The sequence below is a fragment of the Schistocerca piceifrons genome, chromosome 5 (assembly GCF_021461385.2).
Source record: "Schistocerca piceifrons isolate TAMUIC-IGC-003096 chromosome 5, iqSchPice1.1, whole genome shotgun sequence".
In the NCBI taxonomy this organism is placed as follows: Eukaryota; Metazoa; Arthropoda; class Insecta; order Orthoptera; family Acrididae; genus Schistocerca; species Schistocerca piceifrons.
The window spans coordinates 303,054,925-303,081,294 of record NC_060142.1 but is presented as its reverse complement, the minus strand read 5'-3'; the positions used below and the strand labels follow the sequence as shown (position 1 = coordinate 303,081,294).

The 26,370-nt window shown below is 38.8% G+C and overlaps 1 protein-coding gene across 1 annotated transcript in view; it reads left to right on the top strand.

Moving 5' to 3' along the window:
• LOC124797828 (dnaJ homolog subfamily C member 13) overlaps positions 1-24,547 on the top strand; it is a 344,782-nt gene extending 320,235 nt beyond the window's left edge. Inside the window, 3 exon segments of the mRNA XM_047260865.1 lie at positions 10,501-10,641; positions 10,814-11,054; positions 23,303-24,547. Of these exon segments, the coding sequence (XP_047116821.1) occupies positions 10,501-10,641; positions 10,814-11,054; positions 23,303-23,418 (498 nt within the window). The 3' untranslated portion in view covers positions 23,419-24,547.
• Positions 24,548-26,370: the final 1,823 nt, after the last annotated feature.

Below are 26,370 nucleotides of genomic sequence, written 5' to 3'. Positions count from 1 at the left end.
GTTGATTGAAGCTGAGTGAAACATGTTTGGCTCTCAAGAGAGCAATGTGTGATACCTTCAATGACTACCAAGCAGAATATTGTCAAATGATATTTCAGAAAACCCACAGAATTTCTGGGCATGTGTAAAGGCTGTTAGTGGCACCAAAGTTAGTGTTCAGTCCCTAGCAAATGAGACACAAACTGAAGTTGAGGGCAGCAAAGCCAAAGCTGAAATGCTTAACTGCTTAACTCCATTTTCAAATATACCTTTAAAAAGGAAAAACCCAGGAGAATTAGCCCAATTTAATGCACATACCACTGAAAAGATCAGTGAAATAAGTATTAGTGTCAGTGGTGTTGAGAAATAGCTGCAATAATTAAAACTGAACAAAGCTCCACAGCCCGATGGAATCCTTATCAGATGCTATACTGAATTTATGGCTAAGTTAGCCCCTCTTCTGACTACAATCAATCATACATCCCTCAAACAAAAAACCATGCCCAATTCATGGGAAAAAGTGCAGGCCACATCTGTCTACAAGGATAGAACAAGTGATCCACAAAAACTACCATCCAGTCTCCTTGACATTGATTTATTGTGGAACCTTAGAACATATTCTGAGCTCAAACATAATGAGATATGGTAAAAAGATGACCTCCTCAGTGCCAACCAGCGAGAATTTTGGAAGTGTTGATCATGTGAAACTCAGCTTGCACTTTTTTCACATAACGTACTGAAAGCTTTGGAACAAGGCAGTTGCGTAGATGCAGTATTTCATGATTTCTGAAAAGCGTTTGACTCAGTTCCACATCTGGAGATGCTTGTTGTCAGAAGTATGATCCTGTGGGGGTATCAAGTGAAATTTGTGATTGGATTGAGGACTTTTTGGTAGGGAGCATGTTGTCTTGGATGGTGAGTCATCATCAGAGGTAGAACTAACTTTAAGTGTGACTTAGGGAAGTGTGTTGGGACCCTTGCTTTCATGTTGTATATCAATGACTTCCATACAGTAATAATAATAATAATAATAATAATAATAATAATAATAATAATAATACACAGACAACACAGAACAAAATTATAAATGAAGAACAAAAAGGCTGTTGCAAAGGAGCACGAGGATGTAAAGAGCAACTGATAACAGATGCAGAGGTGACATATCAAGCTAAAACTAAACAAAGGTCACTACGCTACGCATAAATTGATTACCAAAAAGCTTTTGATAGTGCACCCCACTGATGGTTACTACAAATATTGGAAGTACAGTTTCTAAACATAGTAATGAAAAACTGGAAAACCACACTTAACATCCAAACAAATTCAAATAATATCACATCACAGCCAATACAGATTTAAGTGTGGAATATACCAAGGAGACTCATTAAATCCTTTCTGGTTCTGCCTTGCTCTGAACCCACTATCCAACATGCTAAATAATACACATGATGGATACAATATTACTGGAACATACCAACACAAAATCACACATTTGCTATAGATGGATGGTCTAAAACTACTGGCAGCAACAAATCAACAACTCAACCAATTACTAAAGATAACAGAAGTATTCAGAAATGATATAAATATGGCTTTTGGAACAGACAAATGTAATAAAAATAGCATAGTCAAGGGAAAACACACTAAATAAGAAGATTACATATTGGATAACCACAGCGACTGCATAGAAGCGATGGAAAAAACAGATGCCTTTAAATATCTAGGATACAGACAAAAAATAGGAATAGATAATACAAATATTAAAGAAGAACTAAAAGAAAAATATAGACAAAGACTAACAAAAATACTGAAAACAGAACTGACAGCAAGAAACAAGACAAAAGCTATAAATACCTATGCTATACCAATATTGACGTACTCATTTGGAGTAGTGAAATGGAGTAACACAGACCTAGAAGCACTCAATACACTTAAACGATCACAATGCCACAAATATAGAATACATCACGTACATTCAGCAACAGAAAGATTCACATTAAGCAGAAAGGAAGGAGGAAGGGGATTTATCGACATAAAAAACCTACATTATGGACATATCTAAAAACACAGATGATGTGACTTACCGAACGAAAGTGCTGGCAGGTCAATAGACACACAAACATACACACGAAATTCAAGCTTCCGGAACAAACTGTTGCCTCATCAGGAAAGAGGGAAGGAGAGGGAAAGACCTGCCAGCACTTTCGTTTGGTAAGTCACATCATCTGTGTTTTTAGATATATTTTTCCCACGTGGAATGTTTCCCTCTATTATACTAAATTATGGACAGGTAGACAATTTAAGAAAATTATTTATAGAACGAGCAGAAACTAGCAAAATACACAAAGCAATCACACATATAAATACATCGGCTACACCATTGCAATTTCATAACCACTTCTACAACCCTTTAGATCACATAACATCAACAGATACAAAGAAAGTAAATTGGAAAAAAGAAAACACTACATGGCAAGCACCCGTATCATCTAACACAGCCACACATCGATCAAGACACATCCAACACATGGCTAAGAAAAGGCAATATATACAGTGAGATGGAAGGATTCATGCTTGACATAAAAAACCTACATTATGGACATATCTAAAAACACAGATGATGTAAGGACAGCATCTAACAATAAACACCAGATATTACAGCAAGCATATTATTAAAGATCCCAATACCACAACAGATAAATGCAGACTTTGCAAACAACAAATAGAAACAGTAGATCACATCACAAGCGGATGTACAATACTAGCAAATACAGAATAGACCAGGAGACATGACAATGTAGCAAAAATAATACATCAACTTGCCATACAACATAAACTAATAAAACAACACATTCCCACATACAAGTATGCACCACAGACATAACGTCTGAGACAGGAAAGAGAAATAATAATAATAATAATAATAATAATAACAACAACCTCAGACTTTTTGTAGGTGATGCAATTATCTGTAATGAAGTACTGTGTGAAAGAAGCTGCATAAATATTCAGTCATATCTTGATGATATTTCAAAGTGGTGCGAAGTTTGGCCATCATCACAGGATGTAAGGTGAAAATGGATCAGGTGAAAGCATTCTTCATGTACCTTACAGGCTCATGTAACATCAAAGTTGTCATAGTAGAAGCCCACATTCAGTAGTCAAATACAAGACTTACATTAGTACCACAGTATCATAGGTATTGCTGCAAACAGGCTCTGGGAAACATGACTCTTCTCATGTGACTGGCATTTACTTAGACACAGAGATTTTGCAGTACACCAGGAGTTTGACATATGAGATGCAAACAACGGCGTAAATGTGAGTCCATAATGGCATCCATCCAACTCCCAAAATCAGCAAAAAACATCAGGAGCCAGTAGCTCCAGTAAAATTAGCAGGACCTGAATTTGTCAAGTAACTATCATCATCTCCATACAGGGAATGTTTAGAAACAATTTAAAGAGAAGAACACTGTAACAGAATCAAAGAAGACAGCTGTGAATGTTTTGATCTTGGAAAATAAACAGAAAAAAACATAGGAAATGTATCTAACAGTCATTCAGACTATGAAAGAAATTTAATGCTTCATATTTGCAATCTGAGTAAGAAGATATTGAATGCATATTTTACAGTGCTTTCTTCACTGAAGACTAATATAAAGAAATGGGCACAGTGCCTGGGATGCTATCCATTTTGCACAATAAATATGGAAAATGTTGGGAAGACACTAAGGAAGAGAATGTTATTACTTTAAGGTTTATCTGTTCTTATATTGTTGACACTATTTTCTCTGACTGTCTCATGTAAGGACATCATTTGTATTTCATTTCAAATTGGCTTACTTGTGCTTTTTCAAATTTGTGTGTTTTATGTATTAAGTAGCATAAATTCAATAAATAAAATTTAGAGTGCAATGAGGTCATGTAGGTTTCTACTTAACAAACATACAGTTGAATCAATGTTGTAATATAAAGGGGAATAATGTGAGATGAGGAAAGTTTCACATTAGGGACAAGGCTAGTTCAAGGTTCACCCTTGATTGGCATCAGTTATCTGCCTCATCTAACGAGATAGGGAGGTGGTCAGTCTCTGCCATGTATCCAACAGTATGTCCCACAGTTGATCAGATTTGTATGGGGCTGGTGTCGACCAGTATAATAGGTTCATGTGTCACTTCATTTTGACCCACAAACTTTCAGTGGAATTCAAGTCAGACACTCAGACAGGCCAGTGGATCAAGTCGACATCAGCCTGTTGTGAAAACCATTGCTAAACGATGCATACAATGTGAAACAAGTGAGTGGTCCTGTTGGGACTGGAACACTCCATTGGGATAGTGCTTCCTCTTCACATTCGGCACCGTAGTATGTTTTGTGATACAGACCTGTTGATCTGTAGAGACATGACCATAAATTCGATGAAGCACCCCCTGGTGAACTGCAGTCTCAGCATGAGACTATGATGCAACCAGCATGAAAATGTTATGCCACTTACTGTGGGTCTTAAGGTCCTCCCTTGGCCTACAGAGCATCACTGTACTCGTTCACTGAGCTAAATATTGACTCATTTGAAAAAATGACATAGTGCCTGTCATTTTCTACATTCAATTCAGGGGATGGCCAGCTTATAAAATTTGTTATCATCAGAGTATGCCTTTATTACCAATCCTTTACTTTACTAATGTGTAACAGGATAGAGCAGATGATGTAAGTATCTATTTATGTGCCTGTATTTGTTAACATTCATGGCTTAACCACATCCATACAATTCAGCCTGTCTATGGATAGATAAATTAATAAATGGGAAAAAAATTAAAGCCCTATACTGCAGTGGCTGAGTATATGTTCCCTCTGTCATTATTTGTTACACAAATGTGTTAACAAAAGACTAATTTTGCTTCACGGTGTTCATTGGTAAAGGAAGTGTCTATGCCTATGTTTTAAATGTTTGCACATGATGAGTTAAGCTCCCCCCCTCCCACAACCAATCCCAAATAGAAAACCAATAAAGACTGGAGGGAAACAAGTCACTTATTTTTTACGTCATTGTGAGGTGGAAGGAGAGAAGTTTTGTTGAACATTTTGCTAGATTATATGGATTAGTGCAATTCAAATTTGATATTTGTCAGAATGAGTGTCATATCAGAAATAAAAACTTTGAAGTAAACAGACTTCATCTTTGATAAGATCACTTTGGAATATTGATCATCTATGTAAATTTTGTTCTAGATTTGATTATTTGAGCTGGTCTTTCTTATTCCCTTAATCTTTCTTGTAAGGAAAAAAAAACATAAGTTTTCTGTTGGCCACTAATTTCACAATAAAGGACATTCATGCAGTGACAGAATTTTGTAATAAAACAACTAGTGGAAAAGAAAAAACAATTTAATCTTGAAGCCCCCATTGCCTAATCTTGTCTTTACAGCCTCTATGGGATACTGTAGTAGATTCCTAGATTGCTCAACTCAGTTTGAGAAAGGGTTTATTGCTGTTCCAATCACATATTGAGTGCTTGAGAACTGGCTGCTTAAATGCCTCTGTGTGTACAAGATTAAACTAGATCTTGTTCTTGGCAGCCTTATGGGAGTGATGCATAGGATGCTTCAGAAAATTACTATGCATGCAGATATAGTTTCAGTGTTGGTAATGTACAAGGTGCATTGAACTCTATATGAAAACTTTTATATTGAAAATTTTCTTAAAAACATAATTTTACACTCTGAAATGATAATTAGACACCGCCCCCATCCATTTACTCCATGCTTGCTGCTTTGAGATTCCCTCAGGAGGTTGAAAGTGATTGTACATTCACACTGATTGTGGTGGATTCGTAGCCCATTGAGGCAACTCATTTACATGAACACGTGGTGTAAATGCACAATCACGTTTGACCTCCTATGGGAATCTCAAAGTAGTGAGTGTTGAGGTCACGGATGGTGACTGTGGATGGGTAACACTAGGTGGGAATGTGGGCGAGTTGAGGTGTTTACTGTGACAGTCTGTGCAATTGCGACGAATACTATGTCCAGGCAGCACAGTGGTTTACACAGCTGCCTAGTAAGCAGAAGATCCTGGGTTTGAATCCCAGTCTGGCACACATTTTCATTTCCCTTTCCCTCCCCTTCCCTCCAACTTCAATTTACATAATATGTATCCCAGCTGCAGATTCTGCATTCATATAATAATTAAACAGATATATAATAATTAGACAGATTCTACTTCAAATCCTACAAATTGTTACACTTAGATATTATGAGAGTTGACTGTTGCTATTGTAGTCATTGGATACTGCGGTTTTAAGAGTATATTTTGTGAAGTGCTCAATTTTAAATTTCTTATCCTTTAAAACAATTTGCTATCATTGTACCACTTTGAAGTTTTATCAAAATCTGCTTGATTAGTTGTGCAGCTTTTTTAAGATAGTAGTTCATTATAGGAAAATTGAAGAGATCTTTGGAGAAGAGAGAAGCAGCTATATGAATATAAAGAGCTAAGTTGGCAAGCCAGTAATAAGAACAAAAAGATGAAAGAATATACAGAAGGGTTATAAGATTGGAAGTTAACTTCAGGACAATATTACAGAAAGGGAAGAGGAAGTGAATTAATATGAAATAGGAGATACAATACTGCAAGAATAATTTGAAAGACCACTGAAAGAGCTATGTTGAAACAAGGCCCCTGGAGTTAGATGACATTCTCTCAGAATTAGTGAGATGCTTGGGAGAGCCAGCCATGACTAAACTATTCCACCAGGTGTGCAGGATATATTAAACTGGAGAAATATGCATGGACTTAAAGACAAATTTAATTATCCCAATTCAAGAAATGAATAATATTAAACTGTCAGTTTAATAAGAGATGGTTGCGAAGTACTGACACACAATATTTACAGAAGAATGGAAAAATTGCTAGAGACTGGCCTCAAGGAAGATCAGTTTGGGTTCTGGAGATATGTAGGAGCTTGTGGGACATTACTGACCCTACAATGTATCTAAAAGATATGTTAAAGAAAGGCAAACTAATGTTTATAGTGTTTGTAGATTTAGAGAAAGCTTTTGAGTGTGTTCACTGGACTACATTCTCTGAATTTCTGAAGGTAGCAGGGGTAAGGTATAAGGAGTGAAAGGTTATTCACAACTTTTACAGAAACCAGACTGCAGCTATAGAAGTTTAAGGACATGAAATGAAAGCAGCAGGTGGGAAGGGAGTAAGACAGATATGTAGTCTATCCCTGATGTTACTCAATTTGTATACTGAGCAAGCTGTCAAGGACACCAAAGATAAATTTGGAAGTAGGATTTACATTCAGGGAGAGAGAGGAAAAAAAAGAATCTGGCAGAGATTACATCAGACTTGGAAGAACAGCTGATCAGAATGAATATGAGATGAAAACTGTGCACCGAATTGGGACTCGAACCTGGGAACTTTGCCTTTGCAGCTAAGAGCTCTACCTACTGAGCTGCCTAAGCATGACTCGTCCTCACAGCCTTACTTCTGCCAGTACGTTGTTGCCTGCCTTCCAAACTTGACAGAAGCTTTCCTGCATGTCTTCTAGGACTAACACTCCTGAAGGGAAGATATTGTGGAGACATGGCTCACCACAGCCTGGGGGATGTTTCCCAGAATGAATTTTTCACTCTGCAGTGAAGTGTGTGCTGTTATGAAACTTCCTGGCGGATAGAGCCCCCTGGGCTGGTAAGCCGCTCTTCCCCTCCCCCCCAAGCAAGCCTGGTTACTCTTGAACTCCTCTATAGTTACCCTATTGGAATATGTGCCAGACTGGAACCCAAAGCTGTTACCTTTGCCTAGCCAAAAGTTGCAAGTTCAAGTTCCAGTCCGGTACACAGCTTTAATGTGTCAGGAAAATTCATATCGGTGCATACTACACTGCAATACAAAAATTCATTCTGGGAATGGGTAATGTCTTGAAAAGAGGTGATAAGATGAATATCAACACAACTAAAAAAGGGTTGTGGAATGCTGTGAATACTAGACCAGACAATGAGACATTGTAGTAAATGAGTTTTACTATCTGTGGTGCAAAGTAACTGATGATGGTTGCAGTTGAGAGGACATAAAATGCAGACTGACAATAGCAAGTATTATGTCAAGGAGTTTCAATTATGTCAGCAGCTCACCTTGAAAATGCCTGTACAGTTATCAGCCAAAATATCAGAAGAAATAAAACTATCCTGGATGCCCACTCCGTAACTGATGGAATATTCTATCTGCTGGGGAAAACTTCAAGAAAATGCATAGGGAAATGCATAACATTGAATATAAATTTAAATATTAGAAATTCTTTTCTAAAGGTATTTGTCTAGAGTGTAGCCTTGTATGCAAGTGGAACGTAGATGATAAGCACTTCAGACTAAAAGAAAATAGAAACCTCTGAAATCCTGTGCTACACAAGAATTCTGATGTTTTGATTGGTAGATCGAGTAATTAATAAAGTAGCACTGAACTGAATTGCAGAAAAAAATAAATTTCTGGCACAACCTAACTTACTTCTACCACATTGTCATCTCTAAGTGATGTACTAGGGTGTCAAGGGTGGTTCTCATCTTCAGCATCTTCTCAACCTTCTTTGATAAGTTTATACCACTGGTAAACTGTTGTCATACTTGCTGTATATTCAGAAACATGTATAATCTTTTTTTTCAAAAGAGATGAAAATGCATGTATGCATCAGGAAGATGTGTGCTGACATATTAACAAAAAATTTTGAATGTTGGTTGTATAAACCATGCAAACTTCAAAAACTACTGTCGCTTCTTGATCGTACCTTGTACACCTCCCCTGAACTATATGGAATCCTGCTTTTTCCAATGGTTTAAAAGCATCCCTGGCCATCTTAGGTGAACCTATATCTTCTGGGCAGGTTTGTAGATTATCTCGTTGGTCTGTTTTTTCAAGATTTTTCCTGTGTGATAAGGAATGTCCTTAATGAAAGGCAGGAAAACTTTTGTGCATCGCTATGATTTTTGCACACTCGGCTTAATGCTCTTTTGATGTCAGCAGATGAATAACCATTCTTGAGTAGTGCACTGGCGAGGTGTTTTAATTCTGCGCTAAGCAGCAGTGTTCTGAAAGTGTTCTGTGCTCTGGCTGCCAACAGATTCCCAAATCTCCTATGACAATTAGTCACTTCTCAGATTTACTTTTGTCTCGTCATATGCATCAAACACAAGAAGGTGCATTGCTTTTGTATTCTTTCGTTTTGTTCCTACATAGCTTAGACAGTTATTGTTATGTCGTATCTTTGTTGTAAGATTTATTCTGCTTCTGGCCTGAACCAGGCAGTCAAAGGTCTCCTACACCTTAGCAGTGACAGACCTTTTAGTGATTTTGTGTTGAATGTTAAAATTTAAAACAGTTCAACAGCTGTTTCACTGAGGACACACACTGATGCAATATCAACTGAACACAATACATTTCAGCACAATATTGGAGATGTTATTTTATTGCATTTTTATTCTATCTGTATTGTAATGTCATGGTACCTCACGATTTGTGTACATTCAAATGCTTATGTTTCAGGATGCCCTTTATCTGTATTGATGTTGTATTTGTCCCGTACAGACATTCTTGTGTATTGTATTGTTGTGCACTTTATTGTCTTTGGTGCACACCAACATGCTCCTATTCACTTTTCAAGTGGAGAGTTTCTGTAGTTTAAGTGTCAGTTTCCTAATTGTTTGTCCAAATTTTCATTGTCATTATGTGATGATTTGTTCACTATTAAGTTTCGGCAAGTGTAATTTTATTTGCATAACTGTATATTACATGCTTTGCTAAATCTGGGCACATTCCTTCAGCCTCTCAAAAATTAATAGTTATACAGGGTGTTTATAAATGAATATCAGGGTTTTAATGCTTTATAATATTCATTATATTAAACTTACAATTATAAATGATATGTCAAATGAAAGAGCAATTCAAACAGTTTTACCAAGAACCTTACAAATATTCAATGTGAGCACCATTTTTCACATGTCACACATCAAGTCTACAGTCGAGTTCTTCCCAAACGTTGATAAGTGTGTCTTCAATGATTGTAGCAACAGCTGCTTCAATCTGGTTTCTTAATTCTGTTGGTAGTGGAGGCATGTACACATGATCCTTGATGAAACGCCAAAGGAAAAAATTGCATGGCATTAGGTCGGGTGATTGTGGGGGCCATGCAAAGCAAGCCCTGTCATTGTGCCCCTTGCGGCCTATCCAGTGCTTGGCTATAGACTTGATGTGTGCCATGTGACAAATGGTGCACACATTGCACATTTATAAGGCTCTTGGTAAAACTGTTTGAGTTGCTCTTTCATTTAACAATCATTTATAATTGTAAGTTTAATGTAATAAATATTATAAAGCGTTTAAACCCCGATATTCATTTATAAATATCCTGTATTTATGCTTTACTTACTGTTTCATTCAAAAACTGAAGCTGTGACTTGGCTTAAAAAAAAACTCTTCTTATTTATTTCCTTCATTTTAAAATGTTATGGTGACTTCTTTGAAGGTTTGCATACAAGCAATGGCCCATACAGATTGCATCAAACCCATGAAACAAGCAATGCAGACGTGTAAAGACATAATTGGTGTTGGATGTGAAGCTCTGAACAGGCTTTTCTCTGCAAATCAGGATCAGCTTATAAAACAGGTAAACACTTTTCAAATTTTTTTGTAATCTCATGTCAAAAAAGTATGTGATATGAGAGTAAGACATTATCAGGTTAATTTCATCTTCAGATCATATAATGTTTATAACTGCACTGTGCTTGAATTAAGGTCATTTGATAAATAATAATGGATGTGTGTGTTTGTTATTAAAGGCTTTAGATGCTGATATTGTGCCATACCTATTAGGCCTTCTGGAAGGCAGACTGGAAGCCATTGAGAACCCTGCTATGACTAAAGCTCAAATAGTGAAGGCACTGAAGGCCATGTCTCGAAATCTCCACTTAGGGAGCAAAATAGAAGGCATATTGGAGAAGTCCTCAGTATGGGCTGAATACAGGGATCAAAGGCATGATTTGTTTATCAGCAACACTCCTACAGCTGGATACTTGACAGGTACTGTAATATGATTTTATAGAGTCTCCTGAAGAAACTGAAAATGTTGTTTCCTGTTCATGTGCCAAAAAGTTATTGTAAAGCTTGTCAACTCTCTCTCTCTCTCTCTCTCTCTCTCTCTCTCTCTCTCTCTCTCTCTCTCTGCGCTGGCTGTTAAAATTACAACAGCACAAAGACAGAGCTGGCATGCAAAAAATGTAAAGTTGGCATGAAGAGTATTACAAAGCATTCATTAGATGGGAGTAATGCTGTCTACATTCTGTACATGAGCAGAGATTACTTATTGTATTTCTCACTCAGCTACTTGGTGACAAAATACATTCTTAGGTGTAAAAAAAAAAACACACACACACACACACACACACACACACACACACACACACACACACACACAATGAAGGAATTATCCAATGGAATGGAAATTGGTAGGTGCGATGTACATGTACAGACAAAGAAATGGGTACAGTTCCAGAAAAATTTGATGACTGACTCGAGAGAGAGCTTCACAAACTAAGCAAGTCAATAACACATTGATCTACCTTTGGCTCTTCTGCAAGCAGTTATTTGGCTTGGCATTGATTGATATAGTTATCAGATTTCCTCCTGAGGGGTATTGTGTAAAATTCTGTCCAACAGGTGTGTTAGATAATCAAAATCACAGGATGACTGGAGGACCATGCCCATAATATTCCAAATGTTTTCAATTAAGGAGGGATCTGGTGACCCTTCTGGCCAAGTTAGGGTTTAGCAAGCACAAAGACAAGCAGCAGAAACTCTCACCACGTGAAAATGGGCATTGTCTTGCTGAAGTGTAAGGCCAGGATGGCTTTTCCATGAAGGGCAATAAAACAGGATTAAGAGTGTCGTTGACATACTGCTGAATTGTAAGGGTGCTGCGGATGGCAACCGAAGGGGTCTTGTTATAAAAAGATGTGTCACCCCAGCCACCACTACTGGTTCTTGGGCTGTACGGTACGCCACAGTCACATTGGTATGCCACCACTGTCCAGGGCATCTACAGGCTGAAGATGTCCTGCAAAGTGGTCGGATACTGACCTGACTGTCGTCCACCATACAGCCCAACAACCAGGAGTGATGGTCTGGGGTGCCATTTCTTTTCATAGCAGTAACCCTTTGGTTTCCACCTGCAGCATCCTTATGGCACAATGGTACGTCAACAACATGCTACACCCCATTTCACTGCCCTTCATGGTGAGCCATCCTGAACTTACATTTCAGTAAGATAATGCCCGCACACATGTCTGGGTTTTACTGCTTGTCTTCATGCTTGCCAAACCCCACCTTGACGAACTAGGTGACTGAATCTCTCTTCACTTGAGAGCATGTGGGGAATTATGTGCAGGGCCCTTCTACCATTTCATGATTTTGGCAATATAACACAAGTTGAACAGAATTTGGCACGATACCCCTGAGGACGACATCCAACAACTCTGTCGATCGATGCCAATCTGAATAACTGCTTACATGAGAGCCAAATGTAGACCAATGTATTATTGATTTGCTCAATTTGTCAAGCTCTTTTCCTTAAATAAATCATTAATTTTTTCTGAAATTGCAATTGTTTGTCTGCACACGTACAACACATCTACTGATGTCATCCTTTTCAAATAATTCCTTTGTGGTGTCGTGTCTTTTTTTCTGTTAAGATTAAACAAGTTGTGAAAATGGAATGCAACTGCCCATTAGAGTACTACTAAGCTATGATTCAGTTAATTCATAGACACATACTATCAGTGGACATGTATTTTCTTTATGAAAGACTGCATTTTTGTTCCTTTATGTTAAAGGTAATGTATGAGATTGAAAAGTGTACAAAGTGCTTTGACAATTTTTAATTACGACTAAAGATCTTGGACATCTTGGTTTTCAAAAATACTGGGCCTCTGAGACAATGTCAAATATGAGGCAATTCCAAAAGTAAGGTCTCCTATTTTTTCATAAGTACAGAACTCTGTCTGTGTGGCAGTTGGTCATACTGTTATGAAGAGTGCTTCATGCGCTGTGTGTAAACATGCGCATGCCTCACTGAGGCACTCAGTCTTGGCTTGGCAGCCGTTGAGAATGGGGCTTCCACGGATGTTACTGCCAAGTACGAGTTGCACGTAGTTGTTCAGTTTTTGAACGCAAAGGACACTGTGCCAATTGAAATCCATCACCAATGGATGTCAAAAATGTTCGTAAGTGGTGTAGAGAGTTTGCAGCTGGTCGGACCGAAATTCATGACGAACAAAGGAGCGGGAGACCTTCAATTTCTGAGGAGACAGTGTTGAAGGTTCAGCAAAGCATGCGTGAAGATTGGTGGATCACCCTGGATGATCTCTGCACGTTGGTTCCTGAGGTTTCCTGAAGCACCGCTCACAGAATTTTAACGGTAACATTGAACTACCGGAAGGTGTGCGCAAGATGGGTGCCACGCATGCTGACTGATGACCATTTGATGCTTCCCGTGCATTTCTTCACCACCTTGCAGCCGAACAGGACAACTTTCTGGACTCAGTTGCCACGGGTGACAAAACCTGAACATAACCACTTTACACCTGAGACGAAGCAACAGTCATGCCAGTGGCGGCATACTACTTTGCAGCATGGCAGTGAGCTTGTATGACATGGGCATACAAAAACTGCCACAGCATCTACAAAAATGCATAGACAGAAATTGTGATTATGTTGAAAAATAGCTAAATCTTCAAGCAGTAAAGTTATGTAAACCATTGTAGAAATAAACAGGTCTATGTACTTATCAAAACAAATAGGAGACCTTACTTTTGGGATTACCCTCGTACAAAAGCGATTGTATGGTATTCTATATGCTTAAGAGTGCAGTAATTCGTGGTTGATGTGGCCAGACATATTGCACCAACATATACAGATGCTCTCATGTGCCCCTTAGATATGTTGGATTGTATACATGGAAGTTGCCATTGGTGGGGAGACTTGAGAGCCTCAGCAATACAGATAGCCGTACCTTAGCTGCAACCACATGGGGGGGGGGGGGTCTCTTGAGAAGCCAGACCAATGTGCAGCTCCTGAAGAGGAGTAGCAGCCTTTTCAGTTGTTGCAGGTGCAACATTCTGAATGATTGACTGAATTGGCCTTGTAACATCAAACAATACAGCAACACTGTGCCAGTACTGCGAATGGCTGAAAGCAAGGGGAAACTACAGCTGTAATTTTTCCTGAGGGCATGCAGCTTTACTGTATGGTTAAATGCTGATGGTGTCCTCTTGGGTAAAATATTCTGGAGGTAAAATAGTTCCCCATTCAGATTTACGGGTGGGGACTACTCAGGAGAATGTCGTTATCCAGAGAAACAAAACTGGTGTTACACGGATTGGAGTGCGGAATGTCAGATCCCTTAATCAGACAGGTAGTTTAGAAAATTTACAAAGGTAAATGGATAGGTTAAAGTTAGATATAGTGGGAATTAGTGAAGTTCGGTGGCAGGAGGAACGGGACTACTGGTAGGTGAATACAGGGCTACAAATACAAAATCAAATATGGGTACTGCAGGAGTAGGTTCAGTAATGAATAAAAAAATAAGAACATTGATAAACTACTACTAACAGCATAGTGGGCACATTATTGTATCCAAGGTAAACATGAAGCCCACTCTCACCACAGTAATGTAAGTCTATATGCCAACTAGCTCTGCAGATGATGAAGAGATTGATGAAATGTACAATGAGATAAAAGAAATTATTCAGGTAGTGAAGGGAGACAAATATTTAATAGTCATGGGAGACTGGAATTCAGTAATAAGAAAAGAAAGAGGAGAAAAAGTAGTAGGTGAATATGGACTGGGAGTAAGGAGTGAAAGAAGAACCCCCCCCCCGGTAGAATTTTGCATAGAGCATAACTTAATCACAGCTAACACTTGGTTCAAGAATTGTGAAAGAAGGTTGTATACATGGAAAAGACCTGGAGACACCAGAAGGCTTCAGATTGTTTACATAATGATTAGACAGAGATCTAGGAACCTGGTTTTTAAATGGTAAGATATTTCCGGGGGCATATGTGACTTAGACCACAATTTATTGCTAGTGGACTGTAGATTAAACTGAAGAAACTGTGGAAAGGTAGGAATTTAAGGAGATGAGATCTGGATAAAGTGAAAGAACCAGAGGTTTTGGAGTGTTTCAGAGGGAGCATTAGGGAACCATTGACAGGAACAGGAGAAAGGAATAAAGTAGAAGAAGTATGGGTAGCTTTGAGAGATGAAATAGTAAATGGAGCACAGGTTCAAGTAGATAAAGACGAATGCTTGTAGAAATCCTTCGGTAACAAAAGAGATACTTTAAAGGAGAAACTATAAAAATGCAGTAAATGAAGTAAGAGAAAAGGAATACAAACGTCACAAAAATGAGATCGACAGGAGGTGCGAAATGGCTAAGCAGGAATGGCTAGAGGACAAATATAAGGATGTAGAAGCATACATCACTAGGGGTAAGATACATGCTGCCTACATGAAAATTAGAGAGACCTTTGGAGAAAAGAGAACTGCCTGTTGGAATATCAAGAGTTCAGGTGGAAAACCTGTCCTAAGCAAATAAGGGAAAGCACATATGTGGAAGGAGTATATAGTGTGTCCATACAAGGGTGTTGTACTTGAGGGCAATATTATGGAAATGGAAGAGGACATAGATGATGATGATATTGGAGATATGATACTGTGTGAAGAATTTGACAGAGCACTGACAGACGTAAGTTAGTACAAGGCCCCGGGAGTAGACAACATTTTGTTAGATCTACTGATAGCCTTGGGAGAGCCAGCCATGACAAAACTCTTGCATCTACATCTACATGGTTACTCTGCAATTCAGACTTAATTGCCTGGCAGATGGTTCATTAAACCCTTTTCATATTACTTCTCTACCATTGCAGTGTCGAATGGCTCTTGGGAAAAAGGAATACCTAAATATTTCCATTCGGGCTCTGATTTCTCTTATTTTATTGTGATTATCATTTCTCCCTACATAGCTGGGTGCCAACAAAATATTTTCACATTCAGAAGAGAAAGTTGGTGATTGAAATTTCGTAAATAGATCTCACCGCAAAGAAAACCACCTTTGTTTCAGTGATTGCCACCCCAACCTGTGTATCATATCAGTGACACTCTCACCCCTATTGCACGATAACACAAAATGAGATGTCCTTCTTTGCACTTTTTTGATGCCCTCTGTCAATCCTACATGGTAAGGATCCCACACTGCACAGCAATATTCCAGCAGAGGATGGATATGTGTAATGTAGGCTCTCTCTTCAGTGGGTTTGTCACATCTTCTAAATGTTCTGCCAACAAAGCAAAGTCTTTGTTTCACCTTCCCCACAATAGTATCTATGTGGTCTTTCCAATTTAAGTTGTTTGTAATCGTAATTCCTAGGTATTGAGTTGAATTGACAGCCCTTGGATTTGTGCGGTTTCATGATTTATCGTATAACCAAAATTTATCGGATTTAAATTGCCACTTTCCATGCAATACAGAAATTCTCTCTAGACCATTTTGTTATTGGAATTGATCGTCTGATGATTTTACTAGATGGTAAATTACAGCATCATCTGCAAACAATCTAAGGGGGCTGGTCAGATTATCACCTAGATCAGTTATGTAAATCAGGAACAGCAGAGGGCCTATAACACTACCTTGCGGAATGCCAGATATCAATTCTGTTCTGCTCAATGATTTACTGTCTATCACTGCGAACTGTGACCTCTCTGAGAGGAAACTACGAATACAGTCGCACAACTGAGACAATACTCCATATGCACTCAATTTGAGTAACAGTCGCTTGTGAGGAACGGTATCAAAGGTTTTCTGGAAATCTAGGAATATGGAATCAATCTAAGATCCATTGTCGACAGCACTCGTTACTTCATGGGAATAAAGAGCTAGCTGTGTTGCACAAGAATGATATTTTCTGAATCCATGTTGGTTATGTATCAATAAGTCATTTTCTTCAAGGTGATTCATAATGTTTGAGTACAGTATACGCTCGAAAATCCTACTGCAAATTGAGGTCAGTGATATGGGTCTGTAATTCAATGGGTTACTCCTATCTCCTTCCTTGAATATTGGAGTAACCTGTGCTACTTTCCAGTCTTTAGGAACAGACCTTTCATCAAGTGAGCGGTTACGTATGATTGCTAAGAAAGGCGCTATTGTTTCTGCATACTCTGAAAGGAACCTGATTGGTATACCATCTGGATCAGAAGACTTGCCTTTCTTAAGTGATTTGAGTTGTTTCGAATCGCCTAAGATATCTACTTTTATGTCACTCATACTATCAGCTGTTCTGGTTTTGAATTCTGGAATATTTACTTTATCTTTGAATCTGAGCCATATCTGGTCTACACTTACATAATTAGCTTGGAAGGAATGGAGACTCACTCTTAGGAAGGCATCAAGAAATTTTTATCTGCTGTTGTAAATAGATGTATTTTGCATTTATTTTTAGTGGTTTTTGGTTTATATGGTTTTGAGCCTCACTATAGTGACCTTGTGTTCACTAATCCCTGTATCCGTCATGATACTCTATATTAGATCAGGATTATTTGTGGCTAAGAGGTCAAGTGTGGTTTCGCAACCATTTAGAATTCGAGTGGGCTCATGAACTAATTGTTCAAAGTAATTCTCGGAGAAAGCATTTAGTGCAATTTTGGAAGATGTTTTCTGTCTACCACTGGCTTTGAACATGTACTTTCACCAACAAATTGAGGGTAGATTGAAGCCTCCACCAATTATAACTGTATGAGTGGGGTACTTATTCGTAATGAGATTCAAGTTTTCTTTGAATTGTTCAGCTAGTATATCATCTGAGTTGGGGGGGTCGGTAGAAGGAGCCAATTATTATTTTGGTACAGCTGTTAAGTACAACCTCTAGCCCTAGTAATTCGCAGGAACTATCTATTTCCACTTCACTACAAGATAACTACTACCAACAGACACAAACACACCACCACCTACTTTATTTAATCTATCCTTTTTGAACACGGTTTGCGCCTCTGTAAAAATTTCAGCAGAATTTATCTCTGGCTTTAGCCAGCTTTCTGTTCCTATAACGATTTCAGCTTCAGTGCTTTCTATCAGCATTTGAAGCTCTGGTACTTTTCCAACACAGCTACGACAATTTGCAACTACAATACAGACTGTTGCTTGGTCGATTCTCGTCGTTTCTTTGCCCTGTACCCTTTGAGACTGGAGCCCTTTTTGATCTTTCGTGAGACTGTCTAACATAAAAAAAAGCCTAGTCCACGCCACACAGCCCCTGCAGCTGTGTAGCTACCTCCTGTGTGTAGTGAACACCTGACCTATTTAGCCAAACCTGAAACCCCACCACCCTATGGCGCAAGTCAAGGAATCTGCAGCCTACATGGTTGCAGAACTGTCTGAGCCTCAGATTCAGATCCTCCACTTGTCTCTGTACCAAAGGTCCACAATCAGTCCTGTCAACGATGCTGCAGATTGTGAGTGCTGCCTTCATCTCGCTGGCAAGACTGGCAGTCTTCACCAACTCAGATAGCCGCCGGAAACCAGAGAGAATCTCTTTTGATCCATAACGACACACGTCATAAGTGCCGACACGAGCCACCACCTGCAGTTGGCTGCACCCTTTACCCTTCATGGCATCCGGAAAGACCCTTTCCACATCTTGGATGACTCCCTCGATATGCACATGGAGTGCACATTGGCTTTCTTCCCATTCTTAGCTGCTATATCCCTAAGGGGCTCCATCACCCGCCTAACATTGGACCCCTAATGACAAGCAATCCCACCCTTTGCACTTGTCCGGACCTCCTACTGCAACAGGCAAGGCTGCCCTTCTGCCCTTGTTGGCTCAGAAGTACTTTCAGCAGTGGGCAGTACCTCAAACCTGTTAGAGGCGTAAGGATACAGCCTTGTGGCCAGCACCAACTTTTGCCTTCCGCCCAGGGATTCGTGACCCCCCACCACAGTTCGCCAATTACTGTCAGGCAAGCGCCAATCGGCAGGGATGTCTGAATCTGAGGGCACAGCGCCATCAGAGATCCCAGGAGGTGCTACAGGTTCCAGAGGCACCAAAGCGCTCTCCTTGGGTGTCCCAATGTCACTGTGGCCCAGGGCAACAGCCTGGAGCCTGTCGACCATGGCCAATACAGCTTCCAGCTGTTTACGGATGGTGGCCAATTCCCCCTGAATCCGTACACAACAGGCACAGTCCCTATCCATTACTAACACTTTTTTTCCTCTCTTTTATCTCACAAGCTATTCAAAACAAACAGATGACAATATGCACAAGACAGGTGAAGTACCATCAGGCTTCAAGAAGAATATAATAATTCCAGTGCCAAAGAAAGCAGGTACTGACAGGTGTGAAAATTTTTTAACTATCAGTTTAATAAATCACGATTGCAAAATATTGACAAAAATTCTTTACAGACGAATGGAAAATCTGAAAGAAGCTTGCCTAGGGGAAGATCAGTTTGGATTCTGTAGAAAAGATGGAACGCGTGAGGCAATACTGACCTTACTAATTGTCTTAAAGGATAGGTTAAGGAAAAGCAAATTTACGTTTATGACATTTGTAGACTTGGAGAAAGTTTTTGACAAAGTTGACTGTAACACTTTCTTTCAAATTCTGAAGGTGGCAGGGATAAAATACAGGGAGTGAAAGGTTAATTACAATTTGTACAGAAACCAGATGGCAGCTACAAAAGTTGAGGGCTCAGAGGGGGAGCTGTGATGGAGAAGTTTTGGAGTGAATTAACAGCTACATGGATATCAATCTCAATTGTTTCACCTTTAAACTCGTGTTTCACCTACAAACTCATTTCAGTCTGCATCTAACAGTGGCAAGAAATGTCTTGATTGTGTGTGTGTGTGTGTGTGTGTGTGTGTGTGTGTGTGTGTGTGTGTGTGACATTTTGATAAGAATAAATTTATTTAATAATTTTGCTGCTATAAATGTGTCTTTTACCGTTGTCAAAAAAGTTTTGTTTCATGTGTTGTCACGTGGCTTCTCCTTGCAGCAAAATTTTGTGTATATTGTTAATTTTATTCATGCACTTCCAGTACCATTAACTCCAGTGCACACTGCAGCAAATCACTAGTGAACTGTAGTCATTAACAAAAGTTGCAGTAGCCAGGAATGTTTCGAGGAACATGCTTGTTCTTTCATGTGAAGCATGAAATTCTGTTGCTGTAGGGATGTCTTCAGTGAACAGGTTATTATTATTATTAATTTTTTTTTTTTAGAAATGCCTGTTCATCAAGAAAATCACACTATTATTGTATTGCATTACCAGTTTCTGTTGTTATAGCAACTGCCTTGGAACCTATTACTTAAGTCAGTCTCTTAACATTTATTTCATGTTCAAATACATGTAACATCAATACTGAACTCAGTCATCCTTTTTTACATTATATGTAAACTGGTCAGAACAATTAGGGGATCAGTCAAGATATCTAGGTTCTGAAGTATTGTCATCAGCAGAATGAACTAAAATTGTTAGACGTCTTTCTGTCGATTCTACGGAGTGGAGGCAACAACAGTATGGTCGCCGAGATAGTGGTAATAATGGAAACTTGCTGCAGTGGGGGTTGATGTGGACTTGTGTTTACTCTACCAAATGAATTACACAAGCAGTTGGGTTCAGATAGTGTAGTGAGCAGATAGTGCAAGGCAACAACAACGTGACTTACCCGAAGCTATGGCATGGAGAGCCATAGGATGATTGGAAGCAGTACAGAGACAGAGGGAGGTGGCTGCAGCTGTTGGAGTGTCCCAAAGTGTAATTTCCAGAAACTGGACGCAATTTGAGACAGCAGGAACAGTTGAAAGAAGGCAAGGCCAAGGTCGTCCACAGGTAACATCAGTAAGAGATGACCTGTTATCTCTGGTTAACAGCCCATCGAAACAGGAGGCTGAATGCAGCTCGGCAGCAACAAGTCATGCAATATCAACACAGGCAATCCGAAATTGCTTTTGAGAATGTGGCCTCTAAGCACAGAGGTGTACGGAGTGTATCCCATTAAAACCATGACACCATTTAGCCCGCAGAAACTGGGCAGATCAGGATTGGAGTTGTAATGAATGGTGCTGGGTGCTGTTCACATATGAGTCAAGATTTTGTATTCAGTCGGATGATCGTTGTTCCCTCATCTGGAGACAACATGGAACTCGGGAACAGTCCTGCTTATGTGCAGGAAACATCACCATATCATGGCTGTGGACAAATGGTGTAGTTAGGAGTCGGTATTGGCAGATGTATGGACCTCTGTGCCTTTCAGAATGGCACTTTGACTGCTCTGAGGTATAGGAATAAGATCCTTCAACCTTTTGTTGTGCCCTGCACTGGTGCCATAGGAGACTGGTTCCTTCTGGTGGACGATAATGCTCATACCCACAGAGCTGCACTGGTGGACAACATGCCTTAAGCTGAGGGAATTAATTGAACGGAGTGACCAGCGTGTTCACTGGACTTAAACCCGATTGATCATGCCTGGGATGCACTTGGCAGATGCATTGCAGCCAGACCGACACCTCCCACAATGGTTGCAGGACTGGATATTGCACTCTTGGAAGAATGGCCAAATATCCCTAAAGAGCTGATTGATAACCTCATACTGTCCATGCCACATATGTGTGCAGCTGTACTGGCCATCTGAGGTGGCCCCACACCATATTGGAGGGCAATGAGAATGACTGTTTCACTGTTATGGTAGCCCCGTAGTGCCTCGCTCAATGTAAACACTATGTAAACCTCAAGTAGAGAGTTGGGACCTCAAAAGGTGATATGTTTCCAACACAAAATAAGTGGATGAAGTGAATGTTGTTAGAAGGTGAGAAAAGAAACAAACTTTTCATTGAAACAGGGCCTTGTGAATATTATACTTTTAGGTTCATATTTTCAGCTGCACTTGAGATGGTGCACGCTTTTGCTTCATGCCATTGTGTACATTCACATGTAAAATAAGTAAACAATAATCATATTATAATGTTGATGTTGACATTTGGCCACAAAGTAATTTTTACATTAATATCCACAATTACACACGAGGACACATCTGTTAGAGAGAATACTAGGAAAAAGTGAAAGCTCAAAATCCGTTATGATTATGTGCCACCCATCATCCATATGTAATTGAGTTGTTACCTGTCCAAAATTTCCTTCCTGGAATTTCCATTACTGGGACACAGTACTCCCAATTACTATGATGAACATCCATTCTCCTCCCCTGAGAAATGTAATATATGTTTCCTGTAATCATTCTACATTTATCTGAATGTCATCGAACTTAAAACCTCTTCATGTACACCCCTGCTCCCTCATCCAAGTAGCTACTTTTAGTTACTGGAGTGCATTGACCTACAAATTGTGTCAAGCAATTGTGTTATTTGAGGAATATTTGATGGGCTCCAATTTTGCTGTCAGAAAGTCCATTGGTGTTCCTTTACATACAGCTGACTGGAAGCTTCAAGCATATTCTCAGATATGGACTTGGTGTTTGAGTCAGTGTGGACCACAGCTGATTAATATGGTTGCCATGTAACAGTTGCGGGTGCTATACATAGTTAAGTGTTAAGTTGTAGACAAATCTATATGTTATCAAAATGTCTCAAGGCACAATAAAACTGAGAATGGACTGTTGCTTGAATATACCTTCTTGTATCTCCTAAAACGCTGATGAGGACATTCATGTACAATAATGTTTGCTTGTCAATGAAACTTTATTTGACATGTAGGTCTCGTACACACCTTTTACTCCTTTATTGTGCTTGAAGAGAAACATGGTGCTTGAAACTGATAGTATATAAAGGAATAGTAAAGACCTCTGTCTCAGCTGCAATATAGCCAATGAAATATTCCCCAAGTGAAGTCTATATAGGTGTGGAACCACAAGCTGAAGAGGACTATAAAGTTTCCATGAGTAGTATATATCTTTAATAGTAATTTGCTCAGTGTTGGCGTCTACACGGTTGCACAGCTTTAACTAGTATGGAGAGTGACCCTGTAAAATTCTCTTTGTTTCAAACCAGACTTGTTATTGTTTCATATGTTAGTTAGGTAAAATTCATTCTGTTGCAGTTAATTAGGAATAATGATATAACTGAACGTGGAAGTACACAAAAGGGAAACTGGATGTAGCTGCAAAGCTTCTTGAGTTTAATCCTTCAGTGATTTGTACATACCTTAAAACAAAGCTGCAATATCTGTGTAATTTACATTATGTGTCAATTCTGTTTTTAAGGGGCTCCACCCACAACAGCAGGTTACCTAACACAGGGTCCAGCTACAACTACTTTACCTGATGTTCCTCCACCCCTGGATAAAGAAGATCCTTTGGTAAGAGTGGATACCATTTGATAAGGACAGAAATTGACTGAATGATGATCAGTCAGACTTTGTGTGTTAGTAACTAGCACTCAGTTTCATATTATGTGAGCTGCTTTTTCTATTGTGGGAGAAAGACAATGAAAAATGTTCATAAACATAACATGATGTGGTACGTTGCTGTGATAACTATTTCCTTACTCTGTTGCTCCAGATATAAAACAATAAAATGAAGTTTGCATGTCTGTGAATACTAAGTGAATGGTGCATTCTCAATGGTCCTTAAGACATTATCAAAGTAATACGGGTCCGGGATGAATGTGATGTCCAGATGAAAGAATACTGTTACCTTTCATTTGTCGCCCATATGTAATTTCAAGGGTGAATGTCTGATAACAAAAATTGTTTAAAGCAATGTATTTTTGTAAGTATGAAGAGTTAATGAAAATGAAAATTTCTTTTATATTTGTTTCAACTGTTTTTAGACTGACAGTTGAACTGAAACATTCTAGCATAAAATAATTTATACCTCCCTTAAAATATTATTTTTTTATATGAGTGTATTTTTAAAGACTGTAAATTATCAGTGTAAAGCCAATTCCACCTTTTGTTTTTTATGTAGTTCCTAGGTGCATCAAACTATGTAGAGAAATAAACTAAATAGAACAAATTTGCATGTGTGTGTCATTGTACGTAGACACAGAACTAAAAATGTTCAGTAAGAATGCCATCAAGCTGGTCAATTTTTCTTGAATGTTATGGAAAAAAAGATCAGTTACTGGAACTATTTTGTGTGTTTATTATTGTTCTGCCAGAATGGATAATTGCTTTTGTTACCAGCTGTAACCCAAATAAAGATATTGTGTATGTGAAAGGAACGCACTAATACTGTTCCTTGTTTGACAGTGTTCCTGTACTTATGTAAATATTACATATTGTAATTTATGTGTGCATTTGTGTAAAAATACACAGTATGCGTATCTTGCTTTAAAAACTGTGAAATTATGTTGCACATTGTGCGCTATAACACAGCCGAGATATCTGTCACTGTCATTTATATTTGCCTTTAATTTGCAATATTTTGATTATTATAACATTTTATATGAAAATTGCATAATAATCATGTATAAAATATTTAATAAAGCACAATTTTTCATTTGTATTCACTCATTTTTATTGCAGCATTTGGTCATTGCAGTGTGTTAATGTGGGAGAAAATCTCACAATTAATTCACTTGTGTACCATAAAAAATGGAATGTAGTGGTTTATATTATGTTGACTGGTGGATTAAGTGCACAGAAAGACTGTTGTTATGTATTACTTTCAATTCTCATATACATGCCGGCCGGTGTGGCCGTGCGGTTCTAGGCGCGTTAGTTTGGAACCGCGTGACCGCTACGGTCGCAGGTTCGAATCCTGTGTGTGTGTGTGTGTGTGTGTGTGTGTGTGTGTGTGTGTGTGTTTTGGATGCTAACCAAGTAGGTTTCACTAGCTGCCACATAGGAATGAAGAGGAGCCATAAGTAAGTTTATCTACAGCTACCATTTGATACAATTAATAGTTACCGTGAAGTAGTTTTCTCAATTTCTTTATGGGAATTAACTGCTGGAATAATATTGACTGGAGTATCATAAATCAACAAAAATTACAAATGTACAAAGTGGAAATTCATGAATTGGAAAATTGTGTGTGGTACTTGCCGTGGGCTGTATCGACACAGTTGTCACATATTCCTTTAGATAAGTAGTGAGGACAGCTGTTCTAAGTGAAGGTAGTAGCAAAGTGAAGATAGCAATGTAATTGTAAGGAGATAATTGTGGATTTAGTGTGATGAACACATTAGTTGGATTACTAGTGACAGTAGCGGATAAATGGTAAGTACATTTATTTAAGTATCAATTTATATGTTCAACTTTTCATAGTACTTCTTTTTAAACTGTTTTTTACGTTTTTAGAGCACATGACTGAAAGAGACTTGACAGTGAGCTCTCATGTAATGTGAAACTGCCTATAGCAGAAATAATCATACCTCAATTAAATTTGTTTGAATTTTAGTGTTTAGCTAATATATATTTGTCATCATGTAGCAGTCTCCTGAAATAAAATAGGTCACTGGTGATTAGTGGAATATACAGGGTGAATCACTAACTATTGCCACCAAGAATAACTCAGGAAGTATGACAGGAGCTAAAAGCTTGTGGAACAAAAGTTGCATGGGACAACGGGGCCCATAATATGGAATTGGTTTTTTGTTGCTAGGTGGGGTCGTTTCAGAGATATGAAGGTCAAGGTTTTTTTTTTCTTTTTTTTTTTGTCATGCTATGGTTTGGTACTTTATGATAGCAGCTATTGAGACAAATCCAATGATATGTAACAGTAAGGTCTTTGTAGATCAATGAAGGTCACAAAGCTGACATGAACATCCATTTACAGAAGGAGTTCAAAGTGGTGACCATTGACATTAAAGCAGTGCTGCAATCTTGTCATAATTGGTATTCCTTATCACATTGGCACTTATTGAAGCACGTGCTCTGACAGTCCTCTCTCGCATATCTTCAGGTGTAGATGGAGCGTCTTTATAAACAATGTCCTTTACGAACCCCCACAAGAAAAATCCAGAGGCATCAAGTCTGGTGAACGAGTTGGCCATGACACATCTCCTCTGCATCGAAGCCAATGATTTGGGAATTATCTCTGCAACTCATTTCTAGCAATCAGTAAAAAATGTGCCGGACACCCATTGTATTGATACCACATCTTGTTCCTTGTTCCTAAAGGTATTTCTTCCAATAACAGACCCACTGTTTCTTGCAGGAATGTGGTGTTCTTCCCACCATTAATATTTCCTTTGATGAAATAGAGGCATATAATTCTGTCCTCCAGAATCCCACACCATTCATTCACTGACCGCGGTTTTTGGTGTGAAATGATTTTCAGTTGCCCAATAGTGCGTGTTATGCAAATTAATATTTCCCTGGTTCGTG